This window comes from Capra hircus, chromosome 29 (genome assembly GCF_001704415.2).
Source record: "Capra hircus breed San Clemente chromosome 29, ASM170441v1, whole genome shotgun sequence".
NCBI lineage: Eukaryota > Metazoa > Chordata > Mammalia > Artiodactyla > Bovidae > Capra > Capra hircus.
Window position 1 is genome coordinate 31,586,325 of NC_030836.1, and position 26,398 is coordinate 31,612,722.

The 26,398-nt window shown below is 50.9% G+C and overlaps 1 protein-coding gene across 1 annotated transcript; it reads left to right on the forward strand.

Moving 5' to 3' along the window:
* Positions 774-26,130, forward strand: KCNJ5 (potassium voltage-gated channel subfamily J member 5). Its single transcript, XM_005699629.3, has 3 exons — positions 774-984; positions 20,625-21,563; positions 24,958-26,130. Exons 2-3 carry the CDS (start codon positions 20,627-20,629, stop codon positions 25,278-25,280), a joined length of 1,260 nt encoding a protein of 419 aa, XP_005699686.2. The 5' UTR covers positions 774-984; positions 20,625-20,626; the 3' UTR covers positions 25,281-26,130.

The window sequence follows — 26,398 nt, forward strand, 5'->3', positions numbered from 1 at the left end:
TCACTCCACCCACCGGAGCAAGGTCTCAGGGCTGTGGTTGCTGCGCCGGGACTCTGGCCCCTCCAACATCCCAAGGAAAGCCTACCGCCTGCTAGGTTCCCATCTAAGAAGTGCGACTAAATTTTGCCAGCAGCCCCCTCAACGCAGCGCGGAGTGAAAGAGCAGCCCCTCCAAAGCTGAACCGAGATTTCTGTTCGCCTAGTTTCTTCCTTCTTGCGGTCTGCTGCACCGCACCCACTAAACACGCGCGCTCTCACGCGTGCACACGCTCCCACACACGCACCTGCGCGCGCGCATGGATCTCGGCCCTTGGCACCTGCACGACCAGAAGCACAATCCCGCCCCACCCTGCCCCCGTACCACCAGTGGGGGTGGCAGGGAGGTGGCGGGAGTCTGGGGGGCGGGAGGGGGCACGGAGGGAGAGAGGCCGGCGGGGAGCCTAGCGCAGAGCCGCCAGCCGCCCCCCCTGCCCCCCCACCGGGTCTCGCTCCGCCTTCCCCATCCGATTCATTCAGAACTGATAGTGTCCCCAACACGTCGCAGGGAACCCCCGCCCTGCCGCGCCCCCCCCACCCCTCCACCGAGTCGCCTGTGGTCCTTTACAAAGGTTATTACACATTGTTACACAGATTCATTGTACAGGGGACGGAAGGGGAGGAGGAGCCGGGGAGAGAAGAAGGCGGAGGGGAGGGAGAGGGGAAGGACGGAGGGAGGGAGGGAGAGAGACTGAGCGCCTCCCGCCGCTGTCGCTGGAGAAAGGGAGTGACTAGTGGTTGAGACTGGAGGGGGCTGGCGAGAGACGGGATGGCTTAGAAGCCTCTGCGCACAGGACCCACGCAGGGAGAGGCTCTCCGCAGAGTCCGAGGCAGCCCGAGATGGCTAGTGCTGGAGGGTCCCCTCCAGGGCCCTAGCTCCCCTGCACCGCCTTGGAGGGACACCCTAGAAGTTAGCATCAGTGGGACTTGGAAGCTCCGATCTCAACAAGTAAGTTGTCTTCTTTCCTCCTCCATTTTTCCCCAGCTCACTGGTTCTGGAAGGCGGGGTGCACGCACGCTCCCAGGGTGCCCGCTGTCTGGGAGCAGCTGGCTTCACCCTCACCTGGCGGTCCTGAGAGCCAGCTGCAGAGACTGGGAAGGGCTTTGGATGGGTCCAAAGTTCAGCCAGGAGAGCCGAGCTCCCCAGAACAGGCAGGCAACCCTGGGCTGGGAGCTTAGCCCTCAGAGGGCTGTGAACTTGGCTGTTCTGATTTAGAGCAGGATACCCAGGTTCCCAAAGCCCCCGTAGGCTGGGTATGGGAGAGGCCAGGGCAGTGGGAAGGGGTCATCTCTCCTCCCACATCCCGGGCAGCAGCTCTGCCTCCAAGTGGGGTATGAAGAGTCCCGGCAGGGCAGTGAGCTCCCCAGCCTTGTATCCTTGGCTTAATCTTGCTTTCTTTCAATTCTGGCCAAGTTGGCAACAGGGCTTTGCTGATTCTACCCGCCTGCTGCCCTGGTCACTTCCTGTGTGCCTGCCTGTCTCTTTTTAAACATCTTTCAAACTGTTCAGAAAGGCCAGGGGTCAAAGCTTCAAGGTCAAGTTTAGGGACTAGAGAGTGGCATCATTATTCCCATGCTCCCCAACCCTGACTGTCTCTCTGAAGACCTGTGGCGCACCCCCTACCCCTACCAACCAGGGCTCTCCTCTCCGGCCTGTGGGGCAGCCTAAGCACTGCCGGCTCCTTGGACAAGCTCTGGCCCCCAAAGTTCCAGGGCTTGTGCCAGGCATCGGGTCAGGCAAGGCCAGCCCAGCACCTGTTCTGGGAGTCCCTTCAAATGCCAGCAGATCTGCAGGGCCTTGGGTGTTGGCTTTATGTCACTCTGTGCCCAGCTCCCTGCCCTCTTCTGAGCCTTTTAACAAAGCAGGTACAAACATCCACATCCTACAGGTGAGAAAAGGCAGCTTAGTGAGGCCACGTAGCTTACCGAAGGTACACACCTTACAGGTGAGAGACTCCAACATGTATCACTATTTCATCACTAAGCTATGCACTGTAGGGCTTTTTTGCTTCACAAAGTACTTCTCCATGTGGGAGGGAGTCAGTGAAAAGACGCCAATATTTAGGAACCAAGTCCTGGCTTGACAGACTCCTGTGCATTCTCCTGGACTCCAGTCCTCTGACGTGTCCATCTCACCAGTGTTAGAGGAGAGGCCGAGGCATGGAGTGCTCTGAGCGCTAGTAAGTAGCAGAGACGTTAACCTCATTATGCTTGCCCTCTGGCTTCAAATCCAGATGGTTTCCACTGTCAAGCACCAAGCCTGAAAGGTGTTTGACCTTCCCACATCCACACTTTTCTCAAAACCCAGGAGTAAATCCCATCAGCTGACTGGCGGAGGCCCTGGGGCTTCCTAGAATCTGGTGGGAGAATGAAGTGGGCCTTGGAGAGAAAGCCCCTTGGCTGGACTCTGATGTGAGAAGCCTGGTGTGCCTGACTGTGATTTTCAACTATTGATCAGGCCTGAAATGGCCTCACTCCAATGTGGAGGTGCAAGGCAGGGACCTCAGAGAAAGCCCTGGGGTGCCGGTGGGGGATGCTTCTTGGCAATAATATCAGGGAGTCTGGAACACTTCCTGTGTGACCTGGAGCATTTTAGGTACATGATGAGCTTCTGTTTTTCTTTCTCCATTCGGTGCTTTTCACACTATTCCTCCCAGCCTCCCCTGACCTCATGGCATCCCACCCCCCTCCACCATTCTGAACCCACACAATCTGAAACTAACTTCACTTGGAACCGAAGGCTAGAGAAAAGACAAGCATTCTCTTACCTGGGAAGGAATGTTTGGGGGCTTTATCAAGTGTCCACTACTTCTCAGGCTCTCTTCGTTAATAACTAGATTGATAATAAATTGTTACAACAGTATCAATTAGAGTATCAATTAGAAAAGTACCAGGGCCACTGATGAAAGAGGAAGCATCCCAAGGAGAAATGGTCTGTGCTTTCCGCAAAAGCACGGGGCTCCCGACCTCCCCAAACTGTGATCTAGATTCTCTGTCGCTCTTGGACAGAGAGGGCATCACTCAGATACAAGCTCTTCTGTCTGCACAGCAGCCCGCCGGCATTAGGCAGAGATGGGTGAGCTCCGGCAGGCAGCAGCAGGAGGAGGTGAGGATGAACTGGGAGGGAGAGAAGCCCCCCCCCCCACTACACTGTCCCAGAGCGTCCCGGGAGCCCCCTGCTGCCTTCTCTGACCACAGAGTCAGATCCTAGTGGGACTCCCCGCCTTGGGCTCCCCTGAGTCTTTGGGCACATCCTGAGCCAGGCAGAGCTCTTTCCTCTGTGGGTCCAGCAGAATCAGTGTGGTCCTGTCACTGGCATTCTCCTACCCATCAGGATGTACCGCGGGAACACTCTGGGAATTTCTCCCCGAGTCTGCTTGGGTTTCCTGTCCAGGAGACATTAGAGGTTCCAAGCTGGCCTGTGAGGATGCTGAACGCAACACAGACAGTGGGGCCACCGTCTTCCTCCCTCCTGTCTGCTCCCTAAATGGCCAGGCTCTCCATGACTCAGGTGGTCAAAGCCATCAGCGACATCTTACACATTCACATACTTGAAAACTGCACCCAGGTCTGTTTTTTATTTGTTTGTTTGTTTTTAAATCAGTTCAGCAACGATTGATTTGATCTCCTAGCATGTGCCAGGAATAATTAATTTTTGAAAACCTTGGAAAATGATCGTTCGGGCAGGAAGAGTTATGCTTTCCACTTAGGAGAATGTTAGCAGAAGTTTGCATTTTCTGAGCAACCCTGGTTGAATATTTAGGCTGCAGATGGGAGGGTGATGGAGAGAAGGGTGGGGCACAGGAAACCATTAGGTGGTTGGAAGGAGCCATTTTTAGATGAAATTTTCACCGTGTCGGAGCAACAGTCGGGTCGCTGAGAACCGGGGGGCCATCCTCAGATGTCTAAAAGACTGGTCAGCCATGAAGGAATTGTTCTGTTTTTCCTAAAGATTAGAAGAATGGGAGTTCAAACGTGAAGGATTCCAGGGAGACATTTGGAAAAAGAAAAAAAGCTGAATGTATTTCTCTAAGAGACCTGTGGAGTGGCTTTCTCTGGACTAATTTTAAAACAGAGGGGACAGCTTCCCCTTGCTGAGCCTTGGCTGCTGAGGGACTGGGTACTGGCCTCTGCCAGGGCACCCCAGCTTATCTGGTGCCTCCTACCTTGACATTCTGATAAGTGAGCTATTCTAGTCCACAGAGCCCAGGATGGCAGTTAAACTTGCCAAGGGCTGTGCTGAGCTAAATGTCAGAGCCAAACCTTTAACGCATGACCCTGGAGATCCTGGCTTGTGCGTCCATGTTAGGTTCCATCATCACTCCAGACCAGAGCAGGCTGAGGGGCAGAGGTTGGGGATGTCTGATCGGTCTGGCAGGTGGCAACAGCACTTCCTGGTCAACAAGGTCAACCCGTATGGTGGCCAGGGAGGTTGATGGCGAGAGTAAAAGGGAAGTGGAGGGGGTTCAGAGAGAGATGGTGGCAAGGACAAACTTTCAGGCTCCCATTCTCATGTCCTGAGTCTTGCTTGTTTGGGGCTGCGTGTTCTGCCTGCCCTTGCGTCCTCTTTTACATCTCATGATCCCAGCTGTAAACTCAGAAAGACCCTACTGCTACCATCCTGTGTTATTTCTTGCTGCTCATCAATGAAGGGAGGGAAAGTCAAGAGCGGAGAAGTGCCATCCGGGGCTGAACCTGTGCCCCTTGTCCTGTGCCTAGACTCTGCTCCCCTCCCGAGGTTGGGCTGTTGAGTGCTTGATACCCAGAGCCTGGCTGGGAGGAGAGTCATAAGACCAGCAGGGACGAGGTGCCACCTCTGCCCAAGGAAGCTGCCCTCCAGCGGGGGTATCAGGTCCATGGATGCCCAGGTGCAAAACATCTTACAAGCAAGGCTATGACAGCTGGCACACCTGGACTATAGAAGATGACCCTGTCAGAAATCAGGGGACACAGACCCCCACTCCCCCAGCCCCAAGTCAGGTTGCCTCAGTCACTTCAGAAAGTGCCCTTTATTGTATGGACTTAAAAAGTCTGTCCTAGATTGCTGCAAAACTGTATGGAGCTCCTGTCCGAGGCCAGACCTTGTGCAGGAACTGGTGATGGAAGAGTGTTCATTTGCCTGCCCTGGCCAGAGCTCTGTCTCTCCCAGGACTAACTGGGGGAGGTGGACGTGCCACAGCACCGGGGGAGACAAGGGGAAGCACCACCAGACAGATGCAGGGCCCAAGAGGGCCCACAGGGCCAAGGATAGCTTTCCAAGGGGCTCCACAAACCACATGGTCTGGGTCACTGTGCCTTTATAGTAAGTTGAGAAATTCAGTACACTAGCTACTTTCATTTTATTCTGTTTCAAAATGGATTTCTGTATTCTAGTTCTTTCACCCTCCCGTCTAAATTTCAGAATAATTTTCTCTGTATCTACAAAAAATCTGTGGGATGTTGATTAAGAGTGACATGAAATCTATATGTCAGTTTGAGGAGGAGTGACATCTTTACTGTGCTGTCTTTTCATCCGTGAATACTGCGTGTGTCTCCACTTTTTCAGATGTTCTTCGGTTTCTTGCGTTGGTATTCTGTAGTTGTGTATGCTGCGTGTTAAGTCGCTTCCGTCGTATCCAACTCTTTGCGACCCTATGGACCATAGGCTGCCAGGCTCCTCTGTCCATGGGATTCTCCAGGCAAGAATACTGGAGTGGGTCGCTGTGCCCTCTTCCAGGAGATCTTCCCGACCCAGGGATCAAACTCGGGTCTCATACACCTATCCGCATTGGCAGGCAGTTTCTTTATCACTAGTGCCACCTGGGAAGCCCATTTTGTAGTTAACACAGTTCTTTTTGATCTGCTAGCAACTAACTGTGTGACTCAGACCTTCATGTTACTTTCTGTGAAATGGGTATAGTGACATAGCAAAGAGCAAGTAAGACAGTTTTATTTCCCACAGACTGATTATCTTCTCTGTTCTTTCTTTTCTTCTTCCCAACTCATGCTCCGATGCCCTCCCCACCCACCCCCACTCTCATCTCATCACTGCGTCTTTTCCTTTCATCCTTTGTGATCTTCATGCTCAGCTCCTTACTCTGCAGTGCTTTCTGTCTCTCTTATTCTCGCCGCTTCTCCTGGTCACTAATCCTTCTGTGATGTTCCTCTTGTTCCTCTTTATTGCGTCACATGGGAGCTCACTTTTCCTTGCTTTCCTCAGACATAACAAGTGATCCTATGGCCAGTCAGTCTGGATATATGTCCAGATGTACGACACTAGCTTTGAGGCAGTTTATTCCTTCTCCCCTATGCCTGTATTTCTTCATTTATAAACAGGGGAAGCAGGACTTAATGTCACATCTTTTCTGAAGTGGTTAAATGAGTATAAAGCATTTAGAGGGCTTTCCCGGAGGCTCAGCTGGTCACGAACCTGCCTACCAATGCAGGAGACTAAGAGACTTGAGTTCGATCACGGGGTCGGGAAGATCTCTGGGAGGAGGGCATGGCAACCCACTCCAGATTTCTTGCCTGGAGAATCCCATGGACAGAGGAGCCTGGTGGGCTACAGTCCACGGGGTCACAAGGAGTTGGACAAGACTGAGCAACAGAGCACACAGCATTTAGAACACAATCTGGTACATGATACGCGCCCAGTGGGATTCAACGATTATTACTGTCTCGCTCTGAGTCTGGTCCTTTCCCAGTGGTCCTCTCACCTTCTGTCATTGTCCCATCTTTTTCACTTGTATGTAAGTCTATTTGTATTCACATTATATTGCTTTCTTGATACCGTCTTCTCCACGCTACTGTATCTGACATTGTCTGATCGTCATTGACAAATTGGCACCAACCCAGGAAATCTGTCCCTGGGGTTGTTGAGAGGAAACAAGTGGCTTTTCATTTTGATTTAATTATTAATCTGCTTTATTATTTAATGCAGACAATATCCTCACAGTGCAGGTTTATGGTGAAAAGGATGTATTATCACGATTCTGCTAACTTTCAGAGAGCTAGCCAGCTTAAAAGGGGAAGGTACTGGACAGACACAAATGTGGGGAAAATGTAAAAGCAATTGATTTGATTTTCATGGTTTTTATTTATGATTTTTCATACATCTACTCCAGGGGGCTGGGATGGTGAATTTGGATTGTGACCGGTGAGCCATGGCGGAGTGTTAAGATGAAGAGATGTTAGGATGCGCTTCCTAGGTGGCAATAGTTGTAAAGAACCTGCCTGCCAATGCAGGATCTCCTGCATTGTAAGACGCAGGCTCAATCCCTGGGTTGGGAAGATCCCTTGAAAGGGACATGGCAACCCACTCCAGTATTCTTACTTGGAGATTCCCCATGGACAGAGGAGCCTGGCAGTTACAGTCAGTGGGGTCACAAAGAGTAGGTTATGATTGAAGCAACTTAGCACACACAGATGCAAGGACCCATAAGGGCCCACAGCAGCAAGCCAAAGAGGCGCAAATGTTCCACCTTAAGCAAATGAGAACCTCAGTTAAACTGCGGTTCCATAGATGCACAGCCCAATGGTTAGGTACTTACAAAATGTTAAATTCCTTGAGAGGTACATGTGATTAAGCCTTTCAAATCCATAATCCATACATTGAATTAGTCCTGATTTTTGCCCTTTTAAAAGCTAATGAATGTATTTTTGTCTCTATTTCCACCAAAGAATTGAACTCCTTACTCAAATGCCAGATCTGTCCACTCTCATTTCAGATGAGAATTCCATTTGCCATTAAAAACCCCTCATTGAAACACCATTTAATCTTTTTCTCTTTGCTTACTATCTGTATCATGAACTCCTCTTGTTTTTGTGTCTTTAATGACCAATTAAGTTAGAATTAGTCTACTGTGCTTCAAATAAGGTACATGTTCCTCTCCAGTTACCCAAACCTGACACATAAGCTTATGTCTTCCTTGGAATCGTGGAGGAGTCCCACCCTCCTCCCCCCACCCCGCCACCAAGGATACAGTCTGAATGAGATGCTAGTCTGGGCTGCCCGAGGTTCTGAGGGTCCAGCTCACCCATTCTGCATCCAGTACCCCCTTCTCTGTGCAGCCAAGGGCCAGGGTCACTTGCTAGACCTACTGTTAAACCTTCTAGCATTTGTTTTACCCCAAACATTGAAGGCCATTTCCATGTCTCCAGCGTCATCATCGTGGGAGTGACTTAACCAGCATGTGTGTGTCCTTGGACAATTAGCCAACTACAAAGTGGGACTAAGGTCATTAGATTCTCTTGAGCCAGTCCAAGAGTTCTGAAAAGGCCCCATGGAGATGCCTATTACCATCATTATCCCATAATAAGTCCATGTAATAACAACACTGGTATTATTTCATGCTTCATACCTGCCCTTCCTGCTCCTGCTCAGTCGCTCAGTCGTGTCTGACTCTTTGCAATCCCCAAGCAAGAATACTGGGGCAGGTTGCCATTTCCTCCTCCAGGGGATCGTTCTGACCCAGGGATGGAACCCACATCTCTTGCATCTCCTGCACTGGCAGGTGGATTCTTTATCACTAGTGCCCCCTGGGAAGCCTATACCTGTCCTTAGCCAGTAACAGTTTGGATTAGGGGACCAAGTGCCTTATACTGGTGTTTGGCGGTGTACCGTTTTCTTGGTCAAATAGCAGGTATTTCATCGACATCATGATTCCTGTGGATATTTCCATTTCTCATACAGGAAAGAGACCCAGGGTTGGGATCTATGAAACAGTGTGTAACTCAGGGAAAGGTGTGTGGCCAGGGGAGCTGGGATTATAATTCAGGACCAAGATTGCACTCTGTCTAGTGCTCCAGGCTTGGATAGACATCAAGTGGAGGAGTGGGAGAGTGTGAGTCCCACAGCTTCCCAGCCACGTGACCCTGGGCACGTCCCCTACTTTCTCTGAGTCTCAGTCTCCTTATCTGTATAACAGGCGCATTGCGCTTACTCCACAGTGTTGTGGAGATGATTAGGTGTGTTCATACACGTGAGGATCCTGGTTCAGAGACGAGTACATGCACACACACATGAACATATCACTTCCAAGGAGAGTCCCCAAAGAAACAAGTCAGTATAACCCACTGCAGGAAATAAATTGAACACATATTTAAAACAAAAACAAAATGAGAATGAAGGGCATAGGTGAAGCAGCCCACCAGGACACATGCCCGCCAAGGAGCTCCCTCTGGTCAGGGTGTGTCCGAGTCAAACCTAGGGACAGCTGACTTACCCTGGGAGCAGCCCAACCCTGCAACCACACACACCTTGACTTTGCTCTAAACAGTAGTCCCGTGCTAAGTCCCCTTAGTCTCGTGCTAAGGGGCCAGATTGAAGGGCTCCCCTGGGAGGGAGGCAGGTGGGACCTGGGAGTCTGCAACAGCTACCAAAGGAAGGTCATTCTGAAAGGCAGATGCAGCAGGGTGCTCCCCACCTGAGCGCCCCCACCTTACTCAGCAACCCCTCTGCAGTGGTCTCTGCAGCTCAGCAGTCAGGACTGCGGTGTGCAAGTCATTGCAGTGACCAAGGGTCCCACTCAGCAGGGCCTCTTCCTCCATCCTTATCCCACTGAAAGCCCCCCGCCTTTCTCCTGGCATGTGCCCCGCCCCCGTGCAGACACAGGACAGTAGTGCATCCCAGAGAGAGTGGTGCCAACATCGAGTGAGCTGTGGCATTCTCTTTCCTGGGCATTGGGCCTGAAAATGAAAAGTGAGAACGTTAGTGGCTCAGTCAGGTTCAGCTCTCTGGGACCCCATGGGCTATAGCCCACTAGGCTCCTCTGTCCATGGAATTCTCCAGGCAAGAATACTGAAGTGGGTTACCATTTCCTTTTCCAGGGAATCTTCCCAACCCAGGGATTGAACCCAGGTCTCCTGCATTGCAGGCAGATTCTTTACTGACTGCCCCACGAGGGAAGCCCTGGAGCAGGGTTAAAAGGAGCACACTTTCCGTGAGCCCTAGAGAGCAAGGAACGTCCTGGGCACAAACCAGCACCTGGGTCTGCCTCACTCCTCCCGCAGAGCCCTACAGGCTTCCCATTCCAGGATCTCCTTGTGGCTGGTAATCAGCATCCACTACAGCCCAGCCAGAAACTACCCCATGCCCCACCGCCATAGCACCCTCCCAGGACACTCCCACCACCTTCTCAAAGCACCTATAGTCAGAATCTCTTCCCACTGGGAGCCACTTCTGCCATCAGTGAAGCAGAGGATGTAATGCCTCCCTGGGTCCCTGCTCCCTGCAGCATATCTACAAGATGAGTGACTGGGAGGAGAAGGCAGGTAGACAGAGGATGTACGGTGGGAAGAGCAGGGCCATGGCAGCCCTCTGCATAACAGAGGGGACTGTAGAGGAGCAAAGCTGTGGGTGGGGAGATGGGGCTGGTTAGGAGCACGGTGGGAACTGAGCCAGTGCCCCATTTCTCCCGTGTGACACCCGCATTGGCCTCCTGGCTTCCTTTGTACTGAGGACTGACAGGCTGTGTTCACGGCAGACTCGTTAGTGCAAACACGAGAGCTCAGAGGAGAATTTATTGGCATTACCACAACCCTTAACACCACAATCAGCCTAACTCAGAGTCCAAGCCAGCGTGTCCATATGGGGAGGAGCCTCTCTCTGAATGGGGAAACCAGGAGTATGAATTGGCTGCTGACAGACTGAATCTGACTCACAGATGGATTTTCTTTGGCTCGCTTGTTGTTTCAAAAATTGTTGAATTAATTGTCAACATTGAAAAACAGATTTCTTGTTTAAAAAATCTTCATTTCTAGCTTTTCTGGAAAAAGAAAGTAAAAGAACTTGCAGCAGCAGCAGCTCCACACTCTTGCCCGAGAGTATTAGCTGGAGCTGAGTAAGGCTGCCCCCTGAGCGTGTGTACTCACCGCAGTCCCCACCACTCCCTATAGTGTCCCCCAAACCCAGAGGAAGTTTTGGTTGCATTTACCATGTATTTCCCTGGTGATTGCATTTACCATGGGCTTCCCTGGTGACTAAGATGGTGAAGAATCCGCCTGCAACGCAGGAAACCCAGATTCAGTCCCTGGGTTGGGAAGATCCCCTGGAGAAAGGAATGGCTACCCACTCCAGTATTCTTGCCTGGAGAATCCCATGGGCAGAGGAGCCTGGCAGGCTACAGTCCATGGGGGTCTCAAAAGAGTTGGATATGAATGAAGTGATTGAGCACTCGTGCATGCACGCAAGCCAGTTAGAATCCTCCCTGACTTTGGAGTTCTTGGTTTCTAAGGAGACGACCCTACCCTCAGGCGACATACAGTCCGTGGGGTCACAGGAGTCAGACACAATGAAACAAAAACAACAAGGAGCGAGCAGGTTGTCTGGTCAGTATGCACATGGCGATGTGTCTGTGGTCAGAGAAGCAGCAATTCCTCTTACTGACCTCACTCACCTGCCTTTGGAGGCAGCAAAGTTGGGTACCAGCCTCCTGGATTCTGGTCACCACAGCGTGCCCTCCTCACTCATGGGGGACAGATATTCACCCCACTCCTGGCAGAGGCAGACACACCTGAAATGAAGGAACATCCAGCCAGAGTCGTTCAAGGTGAGATGAGTGACTGCCAGCTCACGGTCTCTGGTCTGGAAGGGACCAGGGTGTCCAGACAGAGAGTCAAAGGAGCTCTCGGGGATTATGTCAGGACACCGTGTGTTGCCTGCCACCCTGTCTCCTTGGAGCGATTAGAGACCTGTGTGAGCAGATACTGCTGTAGTGAGAAAAAGTCCAGGAGCCACTGTAAGCACAAACAGGGGGCTTTTAGCTGGGGACAAGAGCCGGAGGGTGGATGGAGGAGAGGGGTGTCAGCCCCAGCTCTACACGGCAGCCTGGGCAAAATCATGAACTGGTTTCCAAGCACCAATCAGGATGTGTTGTCGGCTTCCTCCTCGGCCAGGTGTTTCAGAGCTCCGTTTAGAGGCTTTGGAATCAAATGTGTCTAATTCTGCCACTTAATAACTAAACGGCTTTAAGCAAGTTACTTAATCACTCTGCTTTTATGATCTGAACATGAAGCTGCTAAAACTGACTTAGTAGATGTGTTTGAGCATTAAATGAGACACTGCATAACAGGCACCCATCACAGAGATGGCCAGTCACGGATGTTTAGTATGTGAGCTTTTCTTTTCCTTCTTTTTCTGTTTTTTTGTTTTAATTTTACTTAAAGATCCAATTTTTTATTTTTATTCTTTAGCCATGCCACATGGCTTGTGGGATCTTATTCCCTGACCAGGACTCAAATGCATATGCTTTGCACTGGAGGCATGAAGTTCTGACCACTGGACCACCAGCGAAGTCCCAGTACGTGAGCTTTTGTGATTGTCCGCTCCTGTATCTTATGTCAAGAAGGCTCACCTCACTCCACTCACTGGGCACCCTCTTCGCCAAGTCTTTCCTGAGCCCTCCTCACCCACCCAGGCCAAGCTGAATCAAGAACCCTGCCTTCGTCCCTCTGTCACTCTCTGTGGGATCTTTGTCTGTGTGTCCCCACCAGTGCGTAAGCTCCATGAGGACAGAATGTCGAGCAGGGGTCCTCAGTCTCTGTTGCCCTTCAGAATGGCCTGGGTCGGGCTCCCAGGGTGTAGGACCCAGGCATCAGTCAGCATGGCATCCAGCTCCCAATTGATCACAGGGGGCACCCAGGGGGAGACTGGCCTGAGGACCAGCAGCATCAAGGTCACTGGGAGCTGCTGGGAAAAAATGCAGAGTCTAGGAACCCCAGACCTACTGTATCAGAATCTGCATTTTAACAAGACATTTGTGCATGGAAAGCAAAGAAAAGGGGTGATGTGCTGCTCCATCCCCTACAACCCCCTCTCCTGAGCCATCATGTACATTTGTAAGTGATGCTCAGTGGAGGGTCACTGACTCACTGAACGAATGAATGAATCTTGTGCATCACAGTTTCCAATGGGCCTTCACACGCGTGGTATCACATATGTTGTCACCCAGATACTTTTTGAACGTGGACTCAAAGAGTAAAACCACCAGACATCCAGAAAATAAAAAATAGACTACCACCTAAGTTGATTAAAAAAATAGCTACAAAATGAGAGGATTTTTAAACAAATTACCTGATGGGTTTTTTAAGATGTGTTACTTCTGAGCTCATTGCCATTAAGTCTCAGGATGCACTAAATAGAGCTTTGTTTTGTGTTTTTTTGCTTTTAAGGTTAGTAATTATGAAAGCTGGGAAACCAGGGCTGGCCCCCTGGGAGGAGCCAGCCCATCCGTGCAGTTTGGGCCCAGGCTCTGAATGGCTGGGACCAGTGGCCGATTCCTTCCGGGCCAAAAGGGGCTCCACCATCAGATTCTGAGCCAGCGCCACCACCACCCTACCCCTCAACCCCCCTGAGGCTCCCCCGGACTTTGCTCTCTGCTGGCCCGAGCCTCTCTCACTGCTGTTTCTGCACCAGGTTCCAGGCAGGCAGCCCGCAGGTGCATCTCCTCTGGAGCTCAGGTTCTCTTCTAGGTCCTGTGGTTGTGGCAAGATTTCCTTGTTTGTGGTTGTCAGACTGAAGTCCCTGTTTCCTTGCTGGCTGTCAACAAGGGGATGTACCCAGCTCCTGGGGTTCACCCACATCCCTTGCCATGTGGCCTCCTCCATCTTTAAAGCCACAAAGGGAATGTCTGTCCATCTAATTCTTCTTGTGCTTTCAGTCTCCTGCTTCAGGAAGAGCCCAGTCCTTTTAAGGGCTTATCTGATGAGGTCTGGAGAAGGCAATGGCACCCCATGCCAGTACTCTTACCTGGAAAATCCCATGGACGGAGGAGCCCGGTGGGCTGCAATCCATGGTGTCGCTAAGAGTCGGACACGACTAAGTAACTTCACTTTCACTTTTCACTTCCATGCATTGGAGAAGGAAATGGCAACCCACTCCAGTGTTCTTGCCTGGAGAATCCCAGGCATGGGGGAGCCTGGTAGGCCACCGTCTATGGGGTCGAACAGAGTCGGACACGACTGAAGCGACTTAGCAGCAGCAGCAGCAGCTGATGAGGTCTGGCCCACCCCAGAAGATCCTCCTTGCTTAGAGTCAAATGAACCAGAACACAGCCCTATTACTGGAGTGAGAATCCTGTCTCCACACCCAGGGATGCATTGGGAGTGTCTGGGGGCAGGAATTGTGGGGCCCTCTCAGAATTCTGCCTGCTTTCTTGTGCCCTCTCTGTTTCCAGTGCGTACTCCGCTGATAAGACTTTTTATTCTCCCTGCTTACATTGAGGATCCTTGAGGACACTGGGGCAACTTATTCATCAGCCAATTAGGAGTCTTTTCATATTTAGTAAGCAGTACAACTGTATAGATTCATATAGCATAGTATACAATTATCTCAGTTTGAGAAGTGAACATATTCCCCTCCAATACTGTTCCTCCAATGCTCACTCAGTCGTGTCCGACTCTTTGTGACCCCCATGGACTGTAGCCCTCCAGGCTCCTCTGGGATTTCCCAGGCAAGAGTACTGGAGTGGGTAGCCATTCCCTTCTCCAAGAGATCTCCCTGATACAGGGATCAAACTCGTATCTCTTGCATTTCCTGCATTGGCAGGCAGATTCTTTACCACTAGCACCACCTGGGAAACCCCCAGTACTCTTCCTCCAATCTCATCCCAAATGAGAACTCAGACTTTGACCCAGCACATCTAAGAGAGAGAGGAGGATATCACTAAGCGTGCCTGCTATGCCCATTTCACAGTCGGAAACAGTCTGAGACAAGGCTCGCAGGCCAGTGCTGTCTTCAAGATACCCTGCTGGTCCCCACGTGCAGTTTCTATCAAGCTGCTGTGTCCATGACTTTCTAAAGCATCCCACGACACAGCGTTTTCTTCACTGGGGGTTGGGTGGGAGATATTTTTTGAAATTCTTAATACAGAGGTGCATTTAAATGGATGTCAGATTAACGAATGCATCCTCTGAAATACAACTTCCTTTGAGTTTTCCTCTTTTGATTCTTTCTCCACTTGTGTTTTTATATCAAAGAGATTAAACCACTTTACTGGACTTGAAGCTCTGCCTCTCCCAGAAGCTTTACTCATGTCTGGGCACAGCTTTCCATTCAGTATGTAGGAGAGGATGAAAGATGAAGAGCAATATTGGCCTTGATGAGATTGAATAGGATTTGCTCACGTCAGGGCCTCTCCCTGGCCCTGCAGAAAGCAGTGCCCACACTTGGCTGGCCTCGGCCAGGCCCACGCTTTCTCCCTGCTTCGCTCTCCACAGACATCTGGGTTCAAAGAGGCAAGGCTAGAATACAAAGTATATAAGGCCTGGGCCTGCATTCACCTTACTGCATTATTACCAGCTCTGAGCACAGGAGTTGGACTCAAATAACTCTTCAATTAGTGCTTATTCAGTGAATGCATAAATTAATACAGAGGATCTTGAAAATCTGATTAAAGAATCTTCATTGTCCATGAAAACCCTTTTGACTTGAGCCCACAGCACTGGAGACTGAGATTTCTAGTGTGGGCAATTTGCTTACTCTTAAGTAATTTGGGGCTTCCCTTGTGCCTTAGACGATAAAGAATCTACCTGCAATGCAGGAAACCCAGGTTTGATCCCTGGGTCAGGAAGATCCCCTAGAGAAGGGAATGGCTACCCACTCCAGTATTCTTGCTGGAGAATCCGATGACAGGGGATCCTGGCAGGCTATGGTCCGTGGGGCTGCAGAGTCTGACATGATTGAGCTACTAACACTAAGTAGGAATCAGGTGGTTGAGACTCCATGCCTGACACCTGCCCTACAGATCATACACGGGGCCTTTAAGTATCAGATGCTCCCTGCCTCTCTCTTCTTTAAAATGGGGTTATGGGACTTCCCTGGTGGTCCAGTGGTTAAGACTTCACCTTCCAATGCTAGGGGTATGGATTCAGTCCCTGGTCTGGGAGTTAAGAGCTCACATGCCTTGCAGCAAAAAAAAAAAAAAAAAACATAAAGCAGAAACAATATTGTAGCAAATTCAATAAAGACATTTAAAATGGTCCATATTAAAAAAAATCTTTATAAATAGAATAAAATAAAATGAGGTTACTGTGTAATTGCATTAAATTTCAATTCAAGGCGAGTTTGTGCTTACACTTATGTTTTTTTATTTTTTTCATATATTCTTTCCCTGAGTGTCCATGATCAAACTGAGGCAAACAGGGCTTTCCTGTTGTCTCAATGGTAAAGAATCCACCTGCCAGTGCAGGAGGCACTTGTAGGATCCCTGGTCCCGGAAGATCCCAAATGCCCCGGAGCAACTAAGCCTGTGCATCACAGCTACTCAGCCTGCGCTCTAGAGCCTGACAGCTGCAACTGCTGAAGCCCAGGAGCCCATGCTGGGCAATAAGGGAAGCCACCACAATGAGAAGCCAGCTCACCGCAACTAGAGAAAAACCCGTGCACAGCAGCGAAGACCCAGCACAGCCAACAATAAATAAACAACTTAAAGAAAAGAAACTGAGGCAAAGAAAGTTAAGGCTGTTTCTCTTTGGATCCCAGAGCAGGTGCATTGGATGTTAGGCTGGAATCCAGGTCTCACCCTGGGTTGAGCAGGTGATCCCTCCTGTGATGATTCTCACTCACCTGGAGAATGGGTGAGATCAGACCCACTATTCCTGTCTGCTGGACCCAAGAAGTTTTCCGATCTGGGTGGAGGTGTCCCAGAAAGCCTTTTTTTTTCTGTGTCCAGTACAGACAAGGCTTTCTCCTGCGAGAACGTATGAAAGTAGGTTTAAAAATAAAGAAGGAAACAGTGCAGAAAATCAGTGGAAGGCTGCCCTCCTGAAAGAGCTCAGGGCAGAGAGTGTGCTTTCTTGTCAGTGACTCATTCTCGCGGGTACTGAGCCTGCCCTGCCCAGTGTCAGATGCTGGGGAAGCCACAGGAAGCACTCTCAGTGGACCCCCCCATCTGGGTTCCAGCAGCTGGGGTCCCCAGGAGTCCCCGGAACCTCAGCATCAGCAGCATTTCTCCTCGTTTCTGGGCATCTCTGGTCGGGATTTAGTAAACAGTCTCCTAGCTAAGGGGCAGAGTGAGATCGTGCTTGGGTTCCTGCAAAGCGGCACCAACCATTCTTCCTCGTTTCATTTATCTCTGTAACTGCGACGCAGAGGACAGGGAGCAGGTGGCCTGTGCGGAATAGGAAATGGCCAGCGGATGTCTCTGACAAACAGCATTTCCTAGGACCTTTCAATATGATATTTGAAAGGTCATCTTGAAATTGCAGCAGCCACCCAGGCAGCAGTGAGAACTTCCTCAACCAGTCAGTGAGGCAGTTAGCTCATGGTTTATAGAACATACATCCAGGTTGTTCCATCGGGGACCTGGTTCTCTGGGAAGGAGAGTTACTGCAAAATCAAGAACATGCTTAGAAAGAAGAGGGCTGAGTGATGGTATCCCCAGTATTAGAAGCTCCTAGAACTTTCTAGGAAGAACAGTCCAGTGGTCTAAGCCAGAGCCTTAGAATCTCAATGACCGCAAGCCATTGCTTGGTGGGTACTGTGAGCCCCTGGGCTAGAGCCAGACAGACCTAGATCCAAAACCTAAGCTGGCCACTTACCACCTGCGATTCCTTTTCCTTGTCTGAAAACAGAGGATGATAACAGTACTAGTGTAAGAGCTCTATTGTGATGATTAAATGAGATCAAACAATACTGATTTCTTAGCACAGTAACTGGCTCAGGACTGGGCAGAAATTGAAGCTGTTGCTGTTGGCTACAGAGTCTTATGGTCCCGCCCAGGTTCATCAGAGTCTTTGAGCATCTTTTAAAAAAAGTTTTATTGGAGTATGATTGCTCCACGATGCTGTGTTAGTTTCTGCGGTACAGCAAAGTGACTCAGTTTTACATATGTATATATTCCCTCTCTTTTAGATTTCCTTCCCATCTGGGTTAGAGCATTTTAATGTCTGCGAGCAAAATATCAGAAAAACTGTAGATGGAGTTCTACAGGATTCTAGGTGTTTCTTTAAAGTGCAGCATACTGGTAAAGAACCCACTAGCCAATGCAGGAGACCTGGGTTCAACTCCTGGGTCTGAAAAATCCCCTGGAGTAGGAAGTGGTAACCCACTCCAGTATTCTTGCCTGGAAAACCCCCTGGACTGAGGAGCCTGGTGGGCTACAGTGCTTAGGGTTTCAAACAGTTGGACATGACAGAAGCAACTTAGCACTAGATATATTCCAAAAATATTTTACAACCCTTTTGAAAGCCTTGGGGCATGAACATCCTGCCTATCTCGATTTCTCACAGAGCAGGGAATTACTGTATCAGAATTTATAATGGCGAGTCTAAACAGCAATTTGTTATATTGGTAAGTGCTCAGACAGCCCGACTTCCCGCTCAGATGGTTCGAGTGACCACAGGGTGAATCAGACACATGCTGCCTTTTCCTTTCTGTCTGCTGCCAAGATCTCAGACGACAAGAAAGGAGATGCTGCTGCTAAGTCGCTTCAGTCGTGTCTGACTCTGTGCGACCCCATAGACGGCAGCCCAACAGGGTCCACCGTCCCTGGGATTCTCCAGGCAAGAACACTGGAGTGCGTTGCCATTTCCTTCTCCAATGCATGAAAGTGAAAAGTGAAAGTGAAGTTGCTCAGTCGTGTCCGACTCTTAGTGACCCCATGGACTGCAGCCTACCAGGCTCCTCCGTCCATGGGATTTTCCAGGCAAGAGTACTGGAGTGGGTGGCCATCGCCTTCTCTGAAGAAAGGAGATAGGGAGGGATAAAAGAAAGAGCACAGACTTTGGGCCCGACCAGCTGGAACCCAAATATCAACTCTTCCACCTGGATGTCACTTATCCTCTTTGGGATATGTGTTCTTGCTCTCATGCTGTTCTTGCTCTTCAGTCATTCAGTCATGTCTAGCTCTCTGGGACCCCATGGACACACAGCACACCAGGCTTCCCCGGCCTTCACCATATGGGGCTACTGGGCCTCATAGTTGTTCACCCATTTATTCAGTGCCAGGCTATGCTCTGGGTACTTGGAATGTATCAGGGAACAGAACAGGCCCCAAATTGAGCCTGAGGCAGGGGGAGCTTACATTCTAAAGGAGGGAGAGAGACTTAGAAATGAGCCTGATGCCTGAGTGGTGTTTCTACATGGAGATTACAAGCTCTCAACAGGTTGTTGCGGAGATAACAAGTGACTGTACCTATCCAGCATGGAACACAGCAGGCGTTTAATAAAGTGTTGCAATTACTCTTTAAAAAAAATTGCTCCCAGGAACTTCTCTGGTGGTCCAAGGGCTGACTCCTTGCTCCCAAAGCTAGGGACCCAGGTTCGATCCCCGGTCAGGGAACTAGATCCTGTATGCTGCAACTAAGACCCAGCATAGCCAAATAAATAAATATTAATAAAATAAAAATAATTTCTCTCAGGTTTCTTTAAAGCTTTTAAACAGTAAGCATGAAGTTTGCATCTAGAATGTGTTCGTTTATTTGTTCAGTAAATAACTATCGAGCTTCCATTGTATGATAGAACCCGCACTAGGTACCTGGAATAAAAACAAATATAGGATCCAGAAAACAGGATCCCTGCCCTGAGCATTCCCCGGGCTGCCTCTGGTCCACATATACTGGCCCACTGTACAGTAGAGGGGAGCCCTTCGAGCGCACAAAGGCAGAGTGACCTTGAAGTTTAGGGTTTCTGTAAATCAGAACAGCCTACATCACTGAGGATGTCTTTTTAAAATTTTATTGAAGTATAGTTGATTTACAATGGGGTGCTAATTTCCTCTGTACGGCTCAGTTATATACATATATATTCAGTTATGTAACTCAGTTATATACATATATATTCTTTTCCATTATGGTTTGCCACCAGATACTGAATATATTTCCCTGTGCTACACAGTAGGACCTTGTTGTTTATCCATCCTATATATAACAGTTTGCATCTGCTAATCCCAAACTCCCTCTCCACCCTTCTCTCACCACCTCTCCTTGGCAACCACCGTGTTTTATTTCATAGATATGTTCATTTGTATCATATTTTAGATTTCACATATAAGTGATATGGTATGGTATGGTATTTGTCTTTCTCTTTATGACTTACTTTGCTTGGTATGATCATCTCTAGGCCCATCCATGTTGCTGCAAATGGTATTACACTCTGCAAAAGAGTATTCCACTCTTGATGGCTGAGTAATATTCCTGAGTGTGTGTGCATGTGTGTGTGTGTATCACATCTTTATCTATTCATCTGTTGATGGACATTTATGTTGTTTCTGTATCTTGGCTATTGTAAATAATGCTGCTTTGAGCATAGGGGTGCATGTATTTTTTCAAATTCTAGTTTTGTCCAGGTATATGCCCAGGCATGGGATTGTGGGATCGTATGACAGCTCCTTGTTTAGTTTTTTTGAGGAAACTCCATACTGTTTTTCATCGTGGCTGCAATTTACATTCCCACCAACTTTGTAGGAGAGTTTCCTTTTCTCCATATCCTCTCCAGCATTTATTATTAATATCTATGGACTTTTTGGCAATGGCCATTCTGACTGGTGTTAGGTGGTCCTTCATTGTAGATTTGATTTGCATGTCTTTAACAATTGGCAATGTTGAGCATATTTTCATTGTTTACTGGCCATCTGACAATGTCTTTTTAATTCAATGCACCCCCGCCCCCAGTCATGGCTGGCGATTCTAGGAATGCCATGAACCAGGATATGGAGATTGGGGTCACTCCCAGGGACCCTAAGAAGATTCCCAAACAGGCCCGAGATTACATCCCCATTGCCACCGACCGCACGCGCCTCCTGTCAGAGGGCAAGAAGCCGAGGCAGCGCTACATGGAGAAGAGCGGCAAGTGCAACGTCCATCACGGCAACGTCCAGGAGACCTACCGCTACCTGAGCGACCTCTTCACCACCCTGGTGGACCTCAAGTGGCGCTTCAACCTGCTTGTCTTCACCATGGTCTACACCATCACCTGGCTGTTCTTCGGGTTCATCTGGTGGCTCATTGCTTACATTCGGGGTGACCTGGACCACGTCGGGGACCGGGAGTGGATCCCTTGTGTAGAGAACCTCAGCGGCTTCGTGTCTGCTTTCCTGTTCTCCATCGAGACGGAGACCACCATCGGGTACGGCTTTCGGGTGATCACCGAGAAGTGTCCGGAGGGCATCGTCCTCCTGCTGGTCCAGGCCATCCTCGGCTCCATCGTCAACGCCTTCATGGTGGGGTGCATGTTCGTCAAGATCAGCCAGCCCAAGAAGAGAGCTGAGACCCTCATGTTTTCCAATAACGCCGTCATCTCACTTCGAGACGAGAAGCTGTGTCTCATGTTCCGGGTGGGTGACCTCCGCAACTCGCACATCGTGGAGGCCTCCATCCGCGCCAAGCTCATCAAGTCCCGGCAGACCAAGGAGGGCGAGTTCATCCCCCTGAACCAGACCGACATCAACGTGGGCTTCGACACAGGGGATGACCGCCTCTTCCTGGTTTCCCCGCTCATTATCTGTCACGAAATCAACGAGAAGAGCCCTTTCTGGGAGATGTCACGGGCCCAGCTGACCCAGGAGGAATTCGAGGTCGTGGTCATCCTGGAAGGGATGGTGGAGGCCACAGGTGAGCCTCCCCAGCCCCTTCTCCTCCCCAGCCCTTCCCTGGCCCTGGTGCTCAGACCCCTGCTGATTCCAGAAGGTGCAGCCTGAAGGTGGCAGCTCAATCAGCCCCAACCCCCAAATGGTGATCTTCAGGATGGAATTATGAGGGCAGATAATGTGCGTTGGGACTTCCTGGTGGCTCCGTGGCAAAGAACCCAAGTGCCAACGCAGGAGATGTGGGTTTGATCCCTGGGTTGGGAAGATCCCCTGAAAAAGAAAATGGCAACCCACTCCAGTATTCTTGCCTGAAATATCCCATGGACAGAGGAGCATGGTGGGTTACAGTCCATGGGGTCGCAAAGAATCAGACACATCAAGCGTGCATACACACACACACAATGTGTGTTGAAACCCCACCCCCAACCCCCAATGTCTGGGCATGGTCTAGGCTCTAAGCGCACAGTAGCTCATTGAGTGAGATGGTTTACCTCCAGGTACAGGTGTAGAAACAAGAGACAGAGAGAGGTAAGCAGTCCTAAGTCACCGAACCAGGATGCAGGTCAAAGCCAGGTGACACAAAGCCTAGTTTCCAACAGGCTACACCACCTGTCCTTCCCTCCCGCCCCCATCCTGGAGCAGGTGTCACCCAAAGGGGGTTCTGTGAGCACATAACTTTGAGAAACTCTGAGTTGAACAAAGGTGAACGGGCTTCTTACAGGAGGATGTAGCAGGTCTTTACAGGTGAATCGCCACCTGAGGCAAGGACGGGGTGATTCCCAAAGTCACAGAATCCTCTTCTGGGAGAGACTCACAAGTCCCACACCCTTAGGCCCCTGTGGGGCAGGCTGTTCCTCAGCTTCCCTGTGGAAGGGGCTCTGTGAACACAGGTGTGTGCAGAAGATAGTGCATCCCACTCACACGTGTCTGGCCAGCACCTCCCTGCCCAGCAACTGACTCACGGCAGCCGAGCGCTTCCCACCTCCCAGCTCTGTGCGGGGCTCAGGGAGGCCAAGGCCTGGAGGAGCCCGTATCCCCACCACACTCCCTGGGCAAGGGAGCCCCGCTAACTGTGGGCCCTCCTCTGCTTCCCCCTTCTTCCTGCCCTCCTTTCTCACTCACAGAAGCATCTGAGCGCCTGGCCTGGCCCTAAGGATGACTCACAGAAAACTCACTGGAGCTGAGAATATACATGTTTTTCTAATCTGGCAACGGCACTGGAGGGCTGGCTTCGACCCTGTTTCACAGATGTGGAAGCTGCTTCATGCAGACAGGAGGGTCTGTCGTATTTGGGGCTGTCACTCAGACATCTAGAGTTTGTCAGTCACACCACACTGCCCCCCATAAGGTTGGGGGCCTGGCACAAAGGTGGCCAAACAAGCCTTCCTGGTCTCCCGGGGGGCTGGGTGGGCGGCTTGGATGGGGCAGCCACAGACAGACCTTCCCAAGTGGAGCAAAACCTCTAGGGTGTGAACACGCTCCAGAGACCCGGGCGGGGGGAGCTGCTCGGCCATCTGTTGGGGACCCAGGTTGGCCAGGCAGCATATGGTGGCAGCCGGGGAACCCCTGGGACAGGACAGAGGGGTGCGGGCAGACTCTCCTCTCACCACTGGGAGCTTGCAGGTCACGCCATCCTTGGAGCCAGGGTTAGACCAGAACATGGGCTGAGATTCTTGGAAAAGAGCTCCATTTTGAGACCACAAAGGTCAGCTTGGGAACATGGAGACAGGTAGGAAAGCAGTGCCTTACCATCCATACTTCTCTTCGCTGGCCCTTCACTGCCACTCGCTGACCTCTCCCAGCGTGACTCCTCAGAATCAGGTCCCTCAGTTGACCTGCCCCATCTGGTTGCCCTCCTCTCTTCCCATGACCCGGGTTACTCCAGGTCTGCTGAGAGGAAAGAGAGGGAGACCGCCACCCACACGGGCTCTGATCTCAGCCACTTTAGGAGCTTGGTTGCCACATTCATGGAACCAAGCACAGGCTATGAGTTCAGGCCGAAGTTTGACCAGCGCAGCTCTGTGCAGCCTGCATGTGTGAGTCTGGGCAGGTTGCTCAACTCGCCAGCAGGATGAAGATAACAAACCTCAGAGGCTCACAAGGGAGGGGGTTAAATGATGAAACAGAGGGGTGTATGTGAAGCGCAATGCCTGCCGCCCAGAGAGGCTTCTGTCCTTTCCGAATGCATTGGAAGCTGACTGCCAGGCACACTGGCGGGTTTCCAGTCATAGAACAGCCCCTTCCCAAGAGGTGGGACAGAAGAAGGGCAGGGAGACCCGAGGAGGCTTGGTCCAAAGCACCCACAGAGGTCCCGTCTCGCTGTGTTTCCTGGGGCCCCCAAGCCTTCAGATCTTTGCCTTGTGTCTGGACTGGTCAGTGCCCAGCATGGGTTTCTAAACCTCTGTTGAGCTGGGGGTTGTCCAAGGACCGAGGGGAGACATCTGGAGCAGGCGGGACCACGCGAGCCAAGAGCACGTGGGGTGCACTGGGGTTACCTGGTGCTCTGTGGGTCTGGGGTGCCAGGGAGAGACCCCTGAGACCCCTGCCAGAGAACATTTAAACTGGGGAGAGGGGGTGCTAAGCAGACATTTCCTTCAGTTTTCAAAGAGCACAAGCCAGGAACTTCCTCAACCAAAAGACTAAATATCAGAAAACTGCTTCCCTGTGACCCTGAGGACAGAGGCGTCCTCATCCATAAACAAAGCTGTCCTCTCTGGAGAGAAAGCAGCACCTAAAAATAACATAGGCATGCCAGGGCTGAGCCGACAGGGAATGGGGGCATTGGAGCATGCTCCAACCAAGGAGCCGTGCTGTGCGTGTGTGTGTGTGCACACATCCGTGGGGGTGTGTGTGTACACACATGTAGGCTTTTGCCCATATGGATCCACCCCAAACAACCCCATGTATTCTAAATGCCTGTCAGCTTCTCTGGGTTGAGCCACTCTGAATTTATCTTTGTTCAAACTTTCCTCATCTTTTCTTGTCTCAGTCTTCTAGAACTTAATGCATGTTCAGGAACCATGCCCATTCCTGAATTATTCACTCCAGTCTCTAGGAACCTACTCCACAATCTTGCATTGTTAATTTCTAATTTTCTGCCTCCATCACACCTTGAGCTCCTTAGGGCAAGGGTTGTATCTTATTCAGCTTTATGTCTCCATCGTGCTTAGCGCAAAGCTGATATTCAACATATGCTTGATGAATGACTGGATGGATAATTGGGTGGGTGGATTGATTAATCAGTGATGAATGAATGGATGGGTGGATGAATGGATGGATGATGGATAGATGCACAGATGGACAAATGGATGAAAGATGTTGAATGGATGGATAGAAGGATGATGGATGATGGGCTGATGGATGGATAATGGATGGAAGGCTGTGGCCACTCCTAATACATGTGCCCTCTGTGCACCCAGGCATGACTTGCCAAGCACGGAGCTCCTACATGGATACCGAGGTGCTCTGGGGCCACCGGTTCACACCAGTCCTCACCTTGGAAAAGGGCTTCTATGAAGTGGACTACAACACGTTCCACGACACCTATGAAACCAACACGCCCAGCTGCTGTGCCAAAGAGCTGGCAGAAATGAAGCGGGAAGGCCGGCTCCTGCAGTACCTCCCCAGCCCTCCACTTCCAGGCGGCTGCGTTGGAGCAGAGCTGGGTGCAGAGGCGGAGCCAGAGGGAGAGGAAGAGCCTGAGGGTCTGAGTGGGTCCCAGGAGACCAAGGGCTCTGCGTGAGGATGGCACTCTCCCCGTGACCTCCCCTCATTCCCCTCTGTGCTCCCTTCTCATGAGCACAGAGGCTGCAGGGCTGGGGTTGAAGGGCTGAGTGGGCTGGGTTGTGTGAATGTGCTGAGTGTGCTGTTTTGGGGGTGGGGGTGGCCTTTAAGGCTCTGTGGGGAAGAGTAGTAACCGAGTCCTGGCACCTCCCAGCCCAGGATCTATTGGAGCAGGTGGTTTCCAGCTGGTCCCCATGGCAGTGCTGTCTCTCCTCCCCAGCCTCTGTCACATGGGGTAAGAGCCAGACCAGGAGGGCTTGTCTCACAGTGAAACACCCAGGTGGCCTCTGTCCTAACACCTCTCTCTGCCAACTGGCCCAGATCACCTTCCTCTTGGGGTTTCACAGCCCAACCAGCAGCCTCCTCCCGCTGAGGGCTGACACCTAGAGAAGGCTGCTGCCCCCTTCCCCTCATTCTGGCCATCGTGGAGCCTGTTGTGGTTTCAGGGTGGGAGACTCCTCCAATCTGGAAACTCCAATCCCCGGTCCCCAGGGTAGCTCACAGACCTCAGTCGTTCAGGTCACATAGAGTCCCTTGCAAATCTGCCACCAGTGACCACTCAGAGCACTAAGGCCCTCACCGCTGGATCTCAGCATTACCTGTGAAGTGTGTGCTTTCCTGCTGTGTTCTGCAGGTCCTATGTAGCCTGCAGACCACTGCTCTCCTTAGGGTGACGTTTAGTCGGGGTCACTTCCTAGCCGCCCCAGCCATACCGTGCCTGCACCTCCCACCAAAGAGAGAACCCCAGCAGCTGGACCTGTGCTAGGACATCTGGCCCCAAGAATCTCAAAGTGCTTCTCACCTTCACTGTGGTTTCCCATACAGTCTCGGAGCCCGTGGTGTGATCCATCCAGGGAGAACGCTGTGGTCAGAGGGCAAGATGAGCCAGTCAGTGCTGAAGCAGGGAGGGGGAGGGAAGACACACAGAGAAAGGCAAACAAAAGCTGAATTTTAAAATGAGCAGCGGCACCAGCTGTCACCAAGATCGCTGACTTCAAGCTTTCCTACCAGGTGAAGCAGGGACGTGAAACACAGGGAGAAGGGCCTGTAAGGCTGGCACCACCTTCCAGCCAAGGT